Here is a 16,908-nt window from a genome sequence, read left to right as displayed (position 1 = left end):
GTCAGGGCTGGCTGGGGGCAGATGCACAGGGAGGGAAGCACATGGTGGCTGAGCTCCTATGGCCTCACCCTGACCTCGCTTATATTTGGGTAATACTAGTATGGTTTTTTTTCCTAAAATTGTGGGAGGATTTAATTAGGGTTCTAATCCATCCCTGCAGTGTAGGAACCACAATAAATAGGCTAGATTTTGCTCCAGTGGTGATCTCAACTTCGTCTTTTTAACTGCAGATGACCATGTTTTTACATCATAAATTAGGTTTTTTTCTCACCTGATGATTTCTTTGCTGTCAGTTCTCAGAGAAAGTAGTTTGTTACAGACTAACTGAGATTTACCTCTGAACAGGTTACGAGGGAGATGGACAAACATGTACCCAGGTTGATATCTGCTCAATAAATAACGGAGGGTGCCACCCTTTCGCTACTTGTACCTCAGCTCCAGGTATGGTCCTCTCTTAAGGTCTGTAATTAATACCAGTGTGAATCTCTGGGAGGCTTTAATTAGGCTGAACCCACTACGTAGCAACACATGTAGATTGCAGCCCCTTGTCCACAGTCAGTTATGGCTCACCCAAAGGAGTTTATAGGCAGGTTAGCTAAAGCCAGCAGGTCTTCCCACAGACCTTGACAGAAGTAGATTTAGGCTGCACCAAAGAGCAAATTTAGTCATAAAAATGTGGAGATCTTCACAATTTCTCTTTGATGCACAATTTCAGCTGATTTTACTGTTCTTCTCCTTTCCATAAATACCCTTTGACTACTCCCACCACTTCCCTCAAAGGGCCTTGGACTCTCAGATACACATAGCAAAACAACAGTAGGGACCTTTCCGTGGTCACACTGAACACTGACCAGGTAAGATATCAAAAGATCAAAGAAGTTAGAATTATATAAAGTCTCTTCTTCAAACTGTCAAAGACCTTTACTGTAATGGTTGATATTGTCATTGTAACAAGGACCGAATTACTTTCTGTGTCTTGCCCCATCTCCCAAGGGCCAATGCCGTTTTGTTCCTGCACATCTGGGTACACTGGAAGTGGATATGGGCCGAATGGCTGCTCTCCTCTCAGTGATATCTGTCAGCTGCAAAACCCTTGTGCAAATGGGCAGTGCTTGGTAAGTGCTGGGCTCCTTGCAGTTAGTGACAACATTGTGTAGTTGCAACCAGTAACAACAGGGAGTTTGGTGAGACTGCAAGCTGAGTGCAGACATACTAAAGGTAATGAGGCAAGGTCAGTGAGGAGTGGGAGATCAACGGATATACCTGGGGAAAACCAAAATGAGTTTCAGGGCACACAAGCCATTTCTTTGTGTTTGAAGTAGAGTCAGCAGTCTTGGCAATAATAACCAGGGCTACCTGAGAGAAGAGGTGGCTGGTACCTCAGGCCAGCACTGCAATGCTGGTGCTGATGGGGGAGAACTGATGCATGGCTGTCCCTGGTGGGCCAGGGAAGTAATCTGCCATCTTGGATCATGGAGGAACTACCACTAATAACAAAACCTGTACCTCTGCTGACATTCAGACTGTTAATATCCAGTACAGTTAGTTATGCGTTCCTAGGATGACCTTGTGAGAGGCACCCCGGGAGTCTCAGGCTGTTTGTATGGGTATGGAAAGGGTGCTTCATGGGAATGGGTGGTAGTCCTACTGGTAGCCGAGTTTTTTGGACCTTTACTGATTGGTGGTACGAATTCATTCTCATGCACAGCAACTGTTTAGTTTGTCCACATGGACCCTGTGAAGGCCTTTTGGTTTCCTCAGTGAGGTGTGCTGTGCTCAGGAAAGTCCACACTGCAGACCTTGGGATTTTGATAATTCTGTTGGGGGGGATATTTATGATTATGGTTTTAGAGAAATGTTCACAAGTGGTAAATTTGTTGTTCCAGTAAAGTCTGATCTGATTTGTCCACATTGGCCTGCAGATATCCTAAACATCCTCCTTTTGATGATCCTGGAGGCAGGGCAGAAATGGGACATACAATTAGTAGCTTTAGGTTAGTGGTTGGATTTGATGATCTTAAGGGTCTTTTCCAACCTAAATGTTTCTACAATTCTATGATGTCACCTTGTCCTTTTTGCATTTTCTCTGTGAGAGGAGATGATCCCTTCACTGCCACTCCACCCCTTACCAGCATTCCTCGCTCTCTCTTCTGTAGGTACCTATTGTCTTTTCACTCAGATATTTAAAGGTCCTTTTGTGCCCAGATCTAATCTACTTTTTCTGACTATTTAGAAACTATTATTTATTTTAGTCAATCTATTAAAAGACATGAAGTCTTCCCCTAAATATATCCTAACACACAACCGTAGGCAATCATGGCTACAAACTACTATGTAAAGATAATAACACAGTCAGACACTTCAGTAATGGGACTGCAGAAACATCTAATAAAATAGAGGAACAGCAGAGCTACGTTTGGCCAAGTAATGACAGATGAAATGTAATTTTAATTAAATACCAGGTAATGCAGATCAGAAAACACCTTTTTGTCTTCTAAAGCAGCATTCAGAGCCCTAAACACACATCAAAATCCTCCTCCATCATACGGAAAATCTCTGTTCAGGATACAGAGGACAAGAACACAAAAATGAAAAAGGAAATAGAGAATATAGCACATTGATTGTATGTCATCAAAGATGGGATTATTAGCATGTACCTTGGAATACCATGTTCTGCTTCAGCTGTAAAAAGTGTGTCTATAAAACAAGAAATATAAGGAGTTAGGACATACAAAATTAAAATTGTTAGAGATACAGAAAGACTTGATTATAAGGAGAAGCAGTAAAGGCTAACACAAAAGAAATGGGAGAGACACATACAGAATAAGGAATAATGCAGAAAATGCACAATGAAATTGTTCCCATCTGGCATCCCTCAGGGTGAAAATGAAAGTTAGCAGCCCACGTAGCTGCAGTTCAGACTCCCCAGAGAAAAGGCTTGAGAGAAATGATTGATAAATCACTGTTATCTTGACTTGCTATTTATAAGTTTTAGATAATATGATTGACTTGTTTCTAAGGTGATCATTTCAAAGTAAAGCAAACAGTTTTCGGAATGGCTAAACGAATATAGACGTTGACTTTTTAGAAAGTAATTTGAAACACCCTTGCAAAGAAATAATAGAAAAAGCAAAGAGCTAATATGATTGGGTTTTGGATTTTGGTATTCACCAGTGACCATTAAGGCCATTAAATTCCAAAGGTTTTATTTCTTTGCTCTGATATCTCCACTTAAAACAAGTGTAAATATCAGTCTTTCTGCCAGCTACATTGATTCATTTAGGTGATCCATACTTGTTAAGCTAATTGCATTTGCTTATACCTGTAGGCAACGATCTCTGGGTATTTCTGCTTGTGTAATGCGGGCTGGACAGGCCCTAATTGTACGGAGAACATTGATGAATGCGTTAGCAACCCTTGCCAGAATGGGGGGAACTGCACTGATGAGGTCAACGGCTACTCCTGCGAGTGCACCAGTGCCTGGACAGGGCCGCAGTGCCAGACTGCCCAGCAAGGTATGGCCGGGACCTCCTTCCCAGAAGAATGGCCCACCAGGCTTCAGCGAGTAGATGCTTGGTTTATATGATTAATATGTAAATAAGAACCAAGTTGTGATGGAAAAACCCCCAAACCCTTCTTGGTGGATTACGGGTCCGACCCAAATTCCCTTGGAGTCAGAGTTTTCTATGAGTTTCGTTTATAGCTGCTTTGTTTAGCAATAGGAGCGTAACAATGAAGTTGATCTGCAGGGCCACTGGTCTTGGCTGGACACCAGCCATCGTGAAATCAGATCTCTGTTCCTGAGATGTGGCCTGGTAAGATGACTGGAAAAAAGGATCCAATATAAGGAGAACAGGTTTACAAGAGAATATATTCATGTTTCTCTTTTGCGCATACTGTTTCATTTGTTGTGAAGCTGAGAGATCCTGACTTTTTTAGTCAAGAGAAAGAGCCAGAAAAGGTTTTCAAACAGAAATTTAATGAAAGAAATGTTATGCATGAAAATGGGGGACTCTGTGTTTTATAGAGTGATCGCAAGGTCCTGCCTTCAACATTTCTTCTTCCTATCACTTTTTCTGTTTGTTTGGGATTTTTTTGCCATTAATTTTAATTAAACAAGGTCAGGATAGCATTCCAGTGAGCGTCCCTGTGGCAACCATCTGTCAGATGGCTCATATTTATTGCTGGTGGCTGTGAAAAAAGCAGATGAACTTTTCACAGAATACAGAGTGTAAAACTTTCACTGAGCCACTGTGAAATCTGCTCTATTTTAGAGCTACTTCAGGCTCTTTCCTATTTCCCTTAAATATCTAACCAGTAATGTTTTATTATTAAGTACATGTGGGAAAAAAATTGATTTTTAGTCATTCATAATAGAAGGGATAGAAAATCAGTTTTCATCCAATGAGAAATTATAATGTATCAACTTTAGGTCTAGTTCCTAACCAAGGCAAAAATAATACATTTTATGACGTGATAATTTTGAATCGGGTTCAGAAGTGGTGAGAAGTTTTAGATGGACACTTCAAACAAAATTATGTGCTTTTTACTGTTCCTTGAAACAAAATACTTAATTTCATTTTGCTGAGGATTGAATATTTCTTTAGCGTGAGTTCAATGTTAAACTACAGCTGCTTGTTGTACACTGTAGGTATATGTGCATTGCACTTTGGGTGCTTTATGGACATATTTTTCTGTAGCAGTTTGGGATTTTCAGTTCACAGCTCCCATTCATTGAATATCTCAGAGAAAAGGCCACGGTATATCATGATAGGTATTGACAGGCCCAGAGATCTGACCAAAAGAAATAAATGAGGCAATAAAACATCTGGAGGATTACTTCTATCATGCACCACTACTGAGAAAGATAATTTTATGTCATGTTGGCTTCAAAATATTATTTCATTGTAGGTGACAATTTGAAGATTCAGTGTGGAGCTACCCTTCCAGAAACAAGCTAGTTTATGGACATTTTCCTGAGGCAGAATGACTGTCTTTTAGCAATATCCACATATTCCAGCTGAAAATCTTTATTCTTATTCCAGGAACTACTTTTGTCTTGAGGAGTAATTTTGCTCATTTTTTTGTGATGTCATTCCAATTTAAAAGAAATCCTGAAGAGTCTTTTATAGAAGTATCTTTCACCCTTATTTTAAATGCTCAGGAAGCCAAAGCTGTTCTAGAAAGTTAGGTTTTGTTTAAGTCTGTATAGTGATAGCACAAATTAATCCGTTTAATTTTCTCTCTCTTTCTGCAGTTTGTGGAGGGTATCTCTTAGGCTCCAGGGGATCTTTCAGCTACCCTAACAACCCAAACAGCCAGCAGTACAACAGTGGGGTCAGCTGCGCTTGGGTTATTCATACTGATTCCAACAAGGTAAAATTGAGTTCGGGTTAAAGAAAACCTCACTCTGCAGCACCCTTGACTCATCAGAGCAAACGTGACCATTTTTATGCCACATATTCCAATGTTGTCATCCAGTCCCCTCAGAATAAATATTTTTTAAGAAAGAATATGTTTTGGATCCGTACAAGCCTGCAGGTTCCTTAGCCCCAGAATTCGTGTGGGTTACATTTTCAAGTTTTTTCCTGTGCAGCTGAGGGTTAGAATTTATTCACCTACCACTACCTAGAGAAGGTGCCTGGCTTACATTCCTTTAGAATGTGATCTGTGAATAGCTGCATGAGAAAAAACTCTGCTCTGATGGGCTCCACAGCTGGTTCAGGAGCTAAGTGACCCCAGAACAGTTCTATGTTTCTGATTTCTGAGTGCCAGAAATGTGGAATGCTGAATTCGTGTTGTCAATGACTTTGTGAAATAACAGCATTTGAATTTTTTTAAGGATTAAGTTTTAAATGTTGCACTGAAATGTATATTCTGATCTGCAACTAATAATTCCGCTTGTGCTATAAATAACAACTACAAAATATGTTACTTCACACTTTAGCATGGGACTTCTTACTTCAGATTTAATGGAATGAATTAAGCTGTTTTATAAACCAGTGGCTTCTAATGGTTTATACAGCTTTATACACATGTATGTGACATATCCTCAAGTTTAAGCCTGAGAGTCACTACTGTCTTCAGCAGAGCTATATTGAAGCACATCAGTGAAGAATATGAACATACATAAAGCTGTGTATGTCACTAAATATCTAGAGTGGGCTTATGAGACACTGATTTTATATGTGCAAAAAAAAAGATAATTTCATTTTTTTTACTCCCATGACAATAATTTCAACCATAACAAGGATGAGAAATGTTAATTTTCTGGTGAGAAAATGCCATGGGAAACCTGGAATAAAGTATTTTATGCTGTATTTCAAGCCTTTCACATGGCTTGAAATATATGCATACATATATTTCACGTATATAACAGACACAAGCAAATGGTCTCAATTATTAGTTTATAGAAATAATGCTCTTTCCAGACAGCTTCCCCGTCTGGATTCTTTCCTGTCTATCTTCTCTCTTTCCTTTTGACCCTTAAGATTTTGTAATGTCTTCTTCTTTCCTGGAACTTTTCAGGAAAAGGCCTAAAGGCTCTGAAGCTCATAGATTCTCACGGTTGTATGAACACTTGTATCTGCTCTATACAGAATTAATGCATAACCAGTTTCTCAGCAGATGGGAAAAAAGAGATTTCTTGTTTTGTTCATTCCTGCTAGATTCTGCGCATTATTTTCCCTTTCTTCCAACTGGAGGCAAGTAATGAGTGTCACTCTGACTTCCTTCAAATCCATGACGGGCCTTCAGCATCAATGCACATGCTGGGAAAATACTGTGGGTCCTCACCTCCTGAAGAGCTTTTCAGTTCCCACAACTCCCTGTATTTTTGGTTCTACTCAAACCACGTTACGACTGGAGGTTTTACTGTTCAGTGGGAATCTCAGGATCCTGGTAAGTTTGATGAAATGTCAAGTAATTTAGCATCTTCATGGCTTTTGGAGCTAAATGAATGACTTCCTTTGATTAGGAAATCTTAGGAGCAGTAGGACAGTATTTTACTAGGGAGTGAGGCTGAAATGTAGACATATTTGTCACCTCAAAATATTTCAACTGCAACTCTAGGCCTCTGCATGAATAACTTTCTGCTGGCTTTTCAGGCTGTTTAATACCTCCTGTGAGGAATCCCCCAAAGAGCATGTGTTCCTGGAGATGCTGTTCTTCTGATTAGTTCTCTTTTTCTCACAGAAGTATCTAGTACTTTGAGCAAGCAAGTTACCTTGGTATTTTTTGCCACCGACAATTTACAAGAGGCTAAAGAGTTTGAACTGTGCTTTCCAAACATGATCGATAATTGGCAATTTGACTGTAAATTATCTGTGAGCTTTTTGGTAGGATTTGCTGTACATTTCTGCCTGAATTCTTGGTAATGCCACTTGCATGATTCTTTCAGGAGGCCTGGCAGCGCATTTCTAGAGATAAACCCCAAATCATCTCGTGCAACATCAAGCTCACTTCAGCACTCTGTGTATTGTCTCTCTAGAAATAAAGTGCATTGGGTTGTGTCTTGAACCATAGAGTAAAAAAAGTATAGAAAATTCAGGGAGCAGGAGGGGAGGGAGGATGATTTCTTTATTTCCAGAAATATTTATTGAAATCCTTTTAATATGATTTTGGTGGCTTTTTTTCTTTCAATTGACAGTATTAGATATCTAATTACTAATTGACGAATATGTATACTGAAAAATGAAAAAGATCTTTTTTTTGGGGGGGGGAAAAAAAGCTAAGAGGGAAGGAGATATAGATGTGACTAAACCAGTTATTCCTTGGGTTTAACATATAGGTTACCCCCACCATTCCCAGCTGTTATGCTGAGAGGGATTTTTTTATTACAGGTATATAAAATAGCCTTCCCTGTAATCATCATTTTTAAAAAATGAAAACAGTTTTATTTTAGGATAAAACATGGAGACTATTTACAAAGTACAGAAATTCAGATCAATTTTGTAAATCCAGTCTGAAACACGGTGCTTTTGATCATTCTTCTAAACATATTTCCACCATAGCTGGGAAAGAATCTTTCTTTTACTGTGCAAATCAGAAAAGATTTGGAGTTCTGCTTTTAGAATTGAATTGCAAAATTAGTTGTAAAATTTAACAAAAGAAGTAACTTGTTCGTTTGTTTGGCTTGGTTTTTGTTTTTGAATTTATTCTGGATCCCAAAGTGGTACCTAGTTTTGACACTATAGGAGAATTCATCTTCTGACCTGGCATGAGGTGTTAAAGACTGTTGTTCTATGTTTCTTTTCTGTTAGAATGTGGTGGTGAACTGACAAGTACTTACGGCTCGATAAGCTCTCCAGGATACCCTGGTAACTATCCTGTAAACAGAGACTGTTTCTGGACCATCTCAACCAGTCCTGGCCTCCTCATCACATTTTCTTTTGGCACACTAAGCCTAGAACACCATGAGAACTGCAGTTACGACTATTTAGAGGTAAAGTGTAATTGTGAATTATGACAACATTTTATGGCTATGTTGTTGCAAAACAAGATGTTTCAAAACTTCTTGTACATACAGAAGGGGACTGTTTGAAAATTAAAGCCTGGGTTGAAATGCTTGAAAATTTGCACTTATTCCAGCCATCAATGCACACTCAGATACAGGCGGTAAAACAGAAAGAGGAGGATATACTACCCCACTGAAGTCAGTAGAAGTCTTGCAACTAAAGACATTGGGATTCAGGCCAAATACCTGGTGGGAAGCTTTCACTTTCTTACAAAGTTCAGTCTCCAAAATCTTTGTCAAATGTTAATCCACAGAGAATTAATCAGCCTAAGGAAAACTATGAGGGAATGGGATTAATAGATTCATATCATAGTACAGTCTGTGACTTGATGTGTGAGCTTAGGGCTTTTTCTCAAGTGCAGAGTAATGGTTAGGGAATTCACCAGTACCCAGTCATGGAAATGAGAAGCTGGTTTGGAACAGCAAGTTCTCCAAAGTTGTGCAATGCAGAGTGTGATTTCAGGAAAACAGTTCAACAGTAGAGCTCCTGATACGGGTTTTCCCTTTCACAAAACCCTTGAAGACTCTCCTAGGACACTGTCACAGCTATGCTGGTGGGTCTTTTCCTTGGTTCCTGTGGGTTTGGAGGAAACTTCCTTTGAGCTTTCCCTCCACTCACCATCCACACTATCTTCTGGGGCCATGAGATAACTTTAAGAGTGTTGGTAGTTGTTCACTGTTGGCACAAATGTAATAGTCCTAAACACCGATCTACCATTCTGTCTAGATTCGAGACGGTCTTCTTCCACAAGACCCTGTCCTTGGTAAATACTGTAGCACCAGATCTCCAGCCCCACTCCAAACCACTGGTCCGTATGCCTGGATTCACTTTCACTCTGACGACTTCGTTACTGATAAAGGCTTCCACATTCTCTATACAACATCTCCAAGTAAGTAAAATTCAGCATTAGATGTTGGTCTGGAAATTCCCAGGATATAGCCAACACCACCTGAATGGATGTAATTAACACTCGCTATTTAATAGTACAGATATCCTCTTTGATTTGCAGCCTAAACTGAAGAAGTTACCGTATTTGTGAATATCTCAAGTGATTTTGTTGTTTTTTTAATATAGCAGGTCCAAGTTGTGGAGGAAATTACACAGATAGTGAAGGAATTATCATGTCCCCTTTCTGGCCTAACCCTTATATCAGCAACCGACAATGTATCTACATTATCAGACAGCCAGAGGATGAAAAAATATATCTCAACTTCACCCATATGGAGCTGGAGAGTCACACTGGTTGTTCATCGAATTATATTGAGGTAACTTCTCTTAATCAGTTGATGTGAAAGGTTGATTACATGTGTGTACAAAACCAAGCCACACAATTTCTGTCCCAAGGGCCACTCCGGAAATAGGTGTTGATCAAAAGGCTAAGTATACCAATTTATTGCAGTCCAAAAGTCACAGGGACCGAAAGAGCAGGACTGTATATTTGGAATGAAGCAAAGATAAGAGAACAAGAAAATCTGTCTAGCTTAACACTAATCCTTAATCAGCTGTATGTGATTAAGGTGGAGTTTGGACCTTTGGTAAATGCATGCCAAATGCAAGAAAAACAGAAACAATGCTGTAGCCACTCTGCAGCATTTTCTGGAGTCACGGTGTTATACAGAAAATCTTGTTCTGGCACAAAAAGGAAGCACACCATATATATATTTATATATACATGCATATGTACATATATACATATGCAGCATAATGGAGATCTTACAAGTCTCATTCAAGAATTGTTATTAATCTAAATCTAATTATTATAGAAAAAATAACAGTAGAGTTAGAATGTTTCTATGTGGAAAATGTAACAATAATACAATAATAACTGGGATCCACTTGAGGTGATTTTTATGTTTGCTTTTACACCTAGCTCTCTGTTCATTGGCCTGCAGTTTCATGTCACACCTGAATTTACTATGCCAGTGTGCCTTTTAAGTACGCTAGATACTATTTCTTCTTTTTGTTTGTTATGCCTGAACCAAGATTTGTCCAGCTCCAGGTCTGCATTTCCTTAGCCGGCCGGGGGTGAGGTTTGGCCTGGTGCTGTGCGGGCGGGGGCTCTGTGGTGGGGCCGAGCAGGGCCGCACAGCCGGAGCCCATTCCACCGACCCGGCCGGGGAGCAGGGCAGCCCCGGGCATCGGATACCTCCCTGGGGAGAGGGCTGGGAGGCGAGCCTGCGGGCGGGCCCACGGCCGGGCAGGGCAGGGCTGTGGGGAGCTGGAGAGCGGCCCTGCTGCACGTCGCTGGGCAGGGACTCGTGGCCCCAGGGCGGTGCGGGGGCCCCGGGGGCGCCGGGCTGGGCTACTGAGTCCCAGCAGTGCCCTTGGAGCCTGGCGAGCTCTTTATGTCTGTGGCCCGTGGCCCTTCTCCTGCCACCCCGTCCCTGTGCTGCTCTGCGCCACGGCCCGACTGCCACCTCTCAGGGTACCCAGCCTGTGTCTCTCCACGCTGCATCGCCATGTTGCAGTCACAAATACCTCATCCCACGTGCCATGAGCGCTGGGCGCTGCTCTCTGTGCAGAGCTGCGGCTGTACCGCGCAGAGGTAAAGAGCAGCAAGCGGAACGGGGCACAGGCACCCATCGAGGAGCGAAGGTGCCGCCACCGCTGAAGCAGGGAGGAGCAAGCCCTGCGGCCCCGGCATGGAGCTGGGTCCTGCGCTGCCGGCTATGCGGTTACGTGGCAGCGCGGGCTTGGCTTTTTGCTTAAGCTCTTCTTGAGCAAGCGAGGAATAGGCCCTGTGAGCTCCATGCAGCGAATCTGTTTTTAAAAGATGTTATTGTGCTGACATCGTTCCCTTCCCTACTCCTCTAATTCGGAGACTTTGTTGGAATGAAGTGTAATTAATTAATTTCTGAAATGAGAGGGGAAGTGTGTTTAATGAAAACAGACAGCTTTTGTTTGTTTGGCCTGGTACTCCTCTTGCCTAATTGCTGGCAGAACAGCAACGAAATTCACAGCAGCCAGAGAAACAAACCCATTTCTGTTGAACGCAATCAGTTTGTATTAGTTCAGCAAGGCATTTCCCTCGCTGTTTGCTGGTCAGTCACAAGCCGTTCAGTTTCCCTGTGTTTCTGTCCTTCTCTGCTTCCTACCCTCTCACTTGGTGGCTCAGTCCAGAGCATAGAAACAGGACCGACATTTTCTGACCAGGACAGTCGGTACGACTAAAGCACTGTGCTCTTTTATCAAGGTCTGATTTTCCACGTGTTTTTCTAAGATACAGTCTCACTGGGTTTTATAGTGAAGTTCAGCTAGGGAGTTTAAGTTACTGTAAAAGTCATTCTCCGGCAATTATTTTGTCACTTTGAAAAGGTGCAGATTATTCCCATCCCTGGTGATATCAGGAAACCTGCAGAGTTTCCACAGGGACCAGACACAGCTCACAGGCGCTTGCTCAGGGAGGGATGTTTAGTCTCTCATTAAGGAAGAAACAGCCTGGGACCAGGGAACTGCAGTAAGAAACTAGAGACAATAAAACTGCTTATTTAAGAATGACTGTGACATGGTGCTGCAGAGGTAAGGTGTTAGCCAAGGCAGCTCCTTCTCCTTGCCGTCCTTCTAACTGGCAATAAGAGACATTACTGACATGGTTTAGAGAACCTGTTATTTTTATCACTACTCACTGGGCTTTATAAACAAAAAAATGTGAGGAGATTTAGCTCAAGAAAAAATGTAAACTCCTGTGAACTATTGTTCTGGAAAGTTTCACTGCTGTCCAAAGATTTTCTAAATATTCCAGCACAAATTGAGCTGCAAATCCAGTGTAGGGTTCCAAGGGAATTAAAAATACCTGTTAGTCAGAAAGCCATCTTGCCAGTTGGATTGCCAAATTTGGGCAAGCAGGCCAGCCAGTGCCTGCTTACCAGGGCACCAACAAGGATTCCCTGCCTGCTCTCCCAGCCCGTGGAGGGGTACAGCTGAGATGGGAACAAGCTACATGAGCTACCACTGCTTTTACAGCAGAAAAGAGCTGATTTGTTTTCAAGAGAATCTTTGGGAGAAAAATTGCATTTTTTGCCTGAGCAAATAGCAGGGGACCTGTTTTTTGGACTTCAGCTTGCTGGCTGCCCTCTTGCAATGAGATGGGCACCTCAGAGGGTGTTCAGAGCTCCTTGGTTATACCAATGCTCTGCCTCATCCCCTGGATGCACCTAGTCTTACTCACAGACTGGGGGTTCAGAGCCTGAAGTTCGGAGGTACAAATATCTCTTTCCCTTCTAGTCCCCTAGATAATCAGGATATATAATCAACTTCTGTGAAAACACCTATGATGCATTTCTCCTTTGATTAGCAAGTTGATTGAGGTCAGTAGAGTGGCAGTGCAGAAGGTAAAAGCTGGAAGTGATTCTCTGATACAGCTTCATTGTCACTATCATGCGTTGGACTCTTCAGGTAAGGTAATGGAAAGACGTCAGTATACCTCATGACTGCTTTAAGGACTCAAAGTTGCACCTCCTGTTTGTGAGCTGTCTGGCTGCATTGATGTGTGGGTGTGGTGGGACATATGCCTGTTCTGGAGAAGCGCCATTGAAAAATCCCTGGAAGCTTCGTGGCCAAAGCAAAAAAAATCACAATTACCCCTTTTTTTCCCCCAGCAGTTTTTAGTGCTGGCAGCAATTTCATAGCTATCGCTGGTGAGCACCATACCTGTCTCTTTCGTACTAAAGGTGTCATTTTTGGAAGCATAGGCCCAAATTGTACTAAAGGCTGTGGTTTGTAGAGAAGATTTGTTTCATTCTAATGTCCTGTGACAGTAGCACGTGTGTGTCTTCTGTGCTGATCATCCGATCCTTCGAGCTCTTATAAATCACATGCTTGTTCCAGTTACTGTGATGGCTCTTTGCCCCTCTTATAAATAGAAAAAATAGTTACTCCTTTTGTTATTTAGTAACTCTTGTGAGATTATAATTTTATCCAGATATCAGATCCCAACACTTTTATGACCTGACATTTTTCTTTTTTTTCTTTTCGATGACCAGGTTCGAGATGGTGACAGTGAGATGTCTTCCCTTATTAGCAGATTCTGTCAGAGTACCCTCATGTCTCCAATCACTTCTACCAGCAACAGTCTCTGGATCAAGTTCAAGTCTGATGCTTCTGTGCAGAGGGCTAGCTTCAGGGCCATTTATCAAGTTGGTAAGAGGAACTGGTGACTTGCACAGTGAACTGACCTGTAACTTGGACACTTTCAGTCATTTCCATGCTATACTAACCATATAATGGGTTTAAGACAAACTTCAAAAGAAAGGAAAGAAAAAAATAGAGTCTATTTATTTATTTATTGCTACTTTTAGAAATGCTAAGATGATGTCTGCAGTAGGTCTGTTGTAGGCACTCCTAGAATGCTTGGAAATGCACCTCTCATTGCTTCTATTAATGATCAATCACTTACCGCCAACACACCAAAGATGACCTAGCTATAACTCTGCCTGAATCTTTATACTTTCGTTTTTCCTATCTTTTAGCTCTTAATGACCAACAAGTCTATCTGTATGTGTGAAAAAAAATGAGTCAAATCCATTTGTTTTCATGGGCACAGTTTGATTGGTCTTCTGTATATACATGTTTATGCTATACTTACAAATATATGTTCTTTAAAATACTTTCTTAATACTACTTGGATGATCTGTGATAGAAGCTGTAAGACAGGTTTTCAGGGATATTTTTGTTCTGATTTCATAGTGATATTTGATAGACATCACACTATACGTTCCTTGAAACCATTCATCACAAGTACTGATTCTGGGTGTCTCTTGGCAGCCTGTGGCGGCTCCTTGTCTGGAGCAGGCACTATCCAGTCACCTTACTACCCCAGGATGTCCCCCCACCCAAAGACCTGTGAGTGGATCATCTCCCAGCCAGATAGCAGAGTGGTGATTCTTAACTTTATCGACTTTGACATTCGAAATACAAGCACTTGTGACTCAGACTACATTGAGGTAAAGAATAATACACATATGCTATGAATAGCAGGTCGATTCTTATCTATATGTTCCTTCTCATGTTCATCTCTACCAAAGCAGAACTGCTTGATAGACAAGCACTTCTTACAGCAGTTATAAAAGCTTTTCCAGTTTCATAACAGGATCCCAAACTTTTTCTTGGTTCTCCAAAGATGATATGACCATTTTGATAATCAGAGACAAGTATCAGGTGTCTTTAAATAGACAGACCTGGTTTTAGAGGTTTATGTTATGCCACTTACTGTTGAGGGTGTGAGATCTCAGCTTTTCTCCATCATCTGACATGCTTTGGGTGGGAGAGTGCTTCTCTGGCAGTCATAAGGTTGCATTGTATGTGCCTGTGGTAGAAAGCACGATGAAGAAAGGATAGGGTTTGACTTACTAAGGTTCTCTTTTATATGGTCTTATGATTTAATTTATGCTTTCAACTTCAATATAATAGAAATTTGTATAGGATATTTTGAATACATTGTTCTTCAGGTCAGAGATGGCAACAACACAGACTCTCCTCTTCTGGAGAAATACTGTGGTACAGCTGTACCATCTCTAGTGCAATCTACACGGAACAATCTCTATGTCAAATTCAGAGCTTCCTCTCTTACCAACCTTGGCTTCAGGGCTGAGTACTGGCCAATAGACACAGGTAAGGATTTTTTTGTTATTTTCTATGTAGAGTGTTGGGACTTTCCAGATTTTTCCATACACTGAAAACAGTTAGCTGTCAAGTTTTATGATGGTGTAATGGGAGATAAATTCTAAATCAGTTAGTGTAGTATGCATCGAGGAAAAAAGACTATGAAAGAAAAGTAATACATTTTATAAGCGCCTAATTGTTTTAATAAATATATCATTTAACCTGATGTTTTAAATCTCTACAGTATGTGGAGAGACTCTCACTGGATCAGAAGGAACCATTACAAGTCCTGGTTACCCAGACGTCTACCCACATGGTATTAACTGTACCTGGATTATCAACATTCAGCCCGGCTACCTTATTCGTCTGACGTTCACTTCGTTTAACTTGGCATTTCATTATAGTTGCAGAGAAGATTATCTTGAAATATATGACAACAGCACTGTGCAAAAATTGGGAAGGTGAATATGTCTGTTCACTTACAGAACTGAATTACTGTTCAGTGAGCACTATTCTATAGATCTCAACATCCAATTTGCTTCCTTAAGTTTTTTGTATAGATTAATTTCTCTGCAGAAAAAAAAGCAGAAATTTCTCTGCTTAGCATAGGAAAGGCAGCTTGCTTTCTTTGATCATGGAATGAGAACCACATTTAGTAAATAGTACACTGGAAGAAACTAACTTGTGTCAAGAGGACAGCTTTTTTAAGGGCAGGTTTCAGTAGTTGGTGTTGTCCAGCTCCATTAACATTTTGATTTATGGGAAAAAAGTTCAAAAGCATTAATATGTCTGTGCCCAGGAAAAGATGTGATTTGAAACACTTGCAGAAGTGAAAGAAAGATTACTTAAAAGACTGTGCATTTGCATTTCAGCAAAAAGTAAACTGAAGCCTGCATTTTATAGGATTTTATTTTCACTTTCTCCTGATATGCGATTTTACCTTAGGGAATAATCTTTTTTCCCCTTCTCCAGTTGGGGTATACCCAGGGTTTTCTTGCTGTCCTAGAATTCAAGAACATCTAAACTACTTAGGAACAGTATCCAGCTGCAGCTACAGGCTGTAAAGTAGTTGGCTGACATAGCAGAATTTTGGAAAATACAGAGCAAATGACTCTCATAATGGAGAGTGTTTTGCAACCTTAGCCTTTGGCCAGCCACTTTGACTCCTGCAGAAGAACAGGGTATGTTGTATTCTGTTAGGTACAGCATAGAGCAATTTCAGTAAGAATTTGGCAACTTGATGAACAGTTTCTCCTCTGTTTTTGCCACGCAAGTTAGATTTGTACCCTTGTACATGTAGTGTGCTCTTTAGTCCCATGATACAGGGTATATGGCCAGGATCTGTACCATCCAAAGCAGAGACTTGTGTATGTGTAGCAGTTCAGACTTCTCAGGGAAGGTGAATTACTCATCCAGTAATACAGATGCTTCATAAAGTACTGCCACTCAATTTGAGGCATCTTCTTGCTGCAGGTACTGTGGAAGATCAGTTCCACCATCTCTCACTAGTGGTGGCAACATGATGATGCTGTACTTTGTGACCAATCACAACATTGCATCTGAGGGCTTCTCAGCTAATTATATCTCCCTGGATGCATCAAAAGGTAATATGTCAGTCTGTTCATTATGCAAATCAAATGTTTTCTGCTGTCACTGTAAATAACCACTACAAGAAACAGAAACATTATTTTCTGTGTTAACAGAAGACTGCCTGGTGCCTCTTTTACCCCTTCTTATTTATCCTGCTTGACTCATAAGCTTTTTCCTCCCTCGGAAAGCAGAAAGCAATTTC

At 41.0% G+C, this 16,908-nt stretch overlaps 1 protein-coding gene across 1 annotated transcript in view; it reads left to right on the top strand.

The window, feature by feature from the left end:
* The window catches only part of CUBN (cubilin), a 151,919-nt gene that overhangs the window by 12,661 nt on the left and 122,350 nt on the right, over positions 1 to 16,908 (top strand). Inside the window, exons 10-22 of the mRNA XM_075417480.1 lie at positions 346 to 441; positions 994 to 1,115; positions 3,329 to 3,515; positions 5,258 to 5,376; positions 6,669 to 6,900; positions 8,262 to 8,443; positions 9,243 to 9,405; positions 9,591 to 9,781; positions 13,499 to 13,655; positions 14,280 to 14,458; positions 14,963 to 15,125; positions 15,361 to 15,577; positions 16,590 to 16,720. Coding sequence (XP_075273595.1) covers positions 346 to 441; positions 994 to 1,115; positions 3,329 to 3,515; positions 5,258 to 5,376; positions 6,669 to 6,900; positions 8,262 to 8,443; positions 9,243 to 9,405; positions 9,591 to 9,781; positions 13,499 to 13,655; positions 14,280 to 14,458; positions 14,963 to 15,125; positions 15,361 to 15,577; positions 16,590 to 16,720 — 2,139 coding nt within the window. The remainder of the gene's footprint in view (positions 1 to 345; positions 442 to 993; positions 1,116 to 3,328; positions 3,516 to 5,257; positions 5,377 to 6,668; positions 6,901 to 8,261; positions 8,444 to 9,242; positions 9,406 to 9,590; positions 9,782 to 13,498; positions 13,656 to 14,279; positions 14,459 to 14,962; positions 15,126 to 15,360; positions 15,578 to 16,589; positions 16,721 to 16,908) is intronic.

This window comes from Opisthocomus hoazin, chromosome 4 (genome assembly GCF_030867145.1).
Source record: "Opisthocomus hoazin isolate bOpiHoa1 chromosome 4, bOpiHoa1.hap1, whole genome shotgun sequence".
Taxonomy (NCBI): domain Eukaryota; kingdom Metazoa; phylum Chordata; class Aves; order Opisthocomiformes; family Opisthocomidae; genus Opisthocomus; species Opisthocomus hoazin.
Note: the sequence above shows the minus strand (reverse complement) of the source record. Positions and strands in the feature narration are given on the sequence as shown.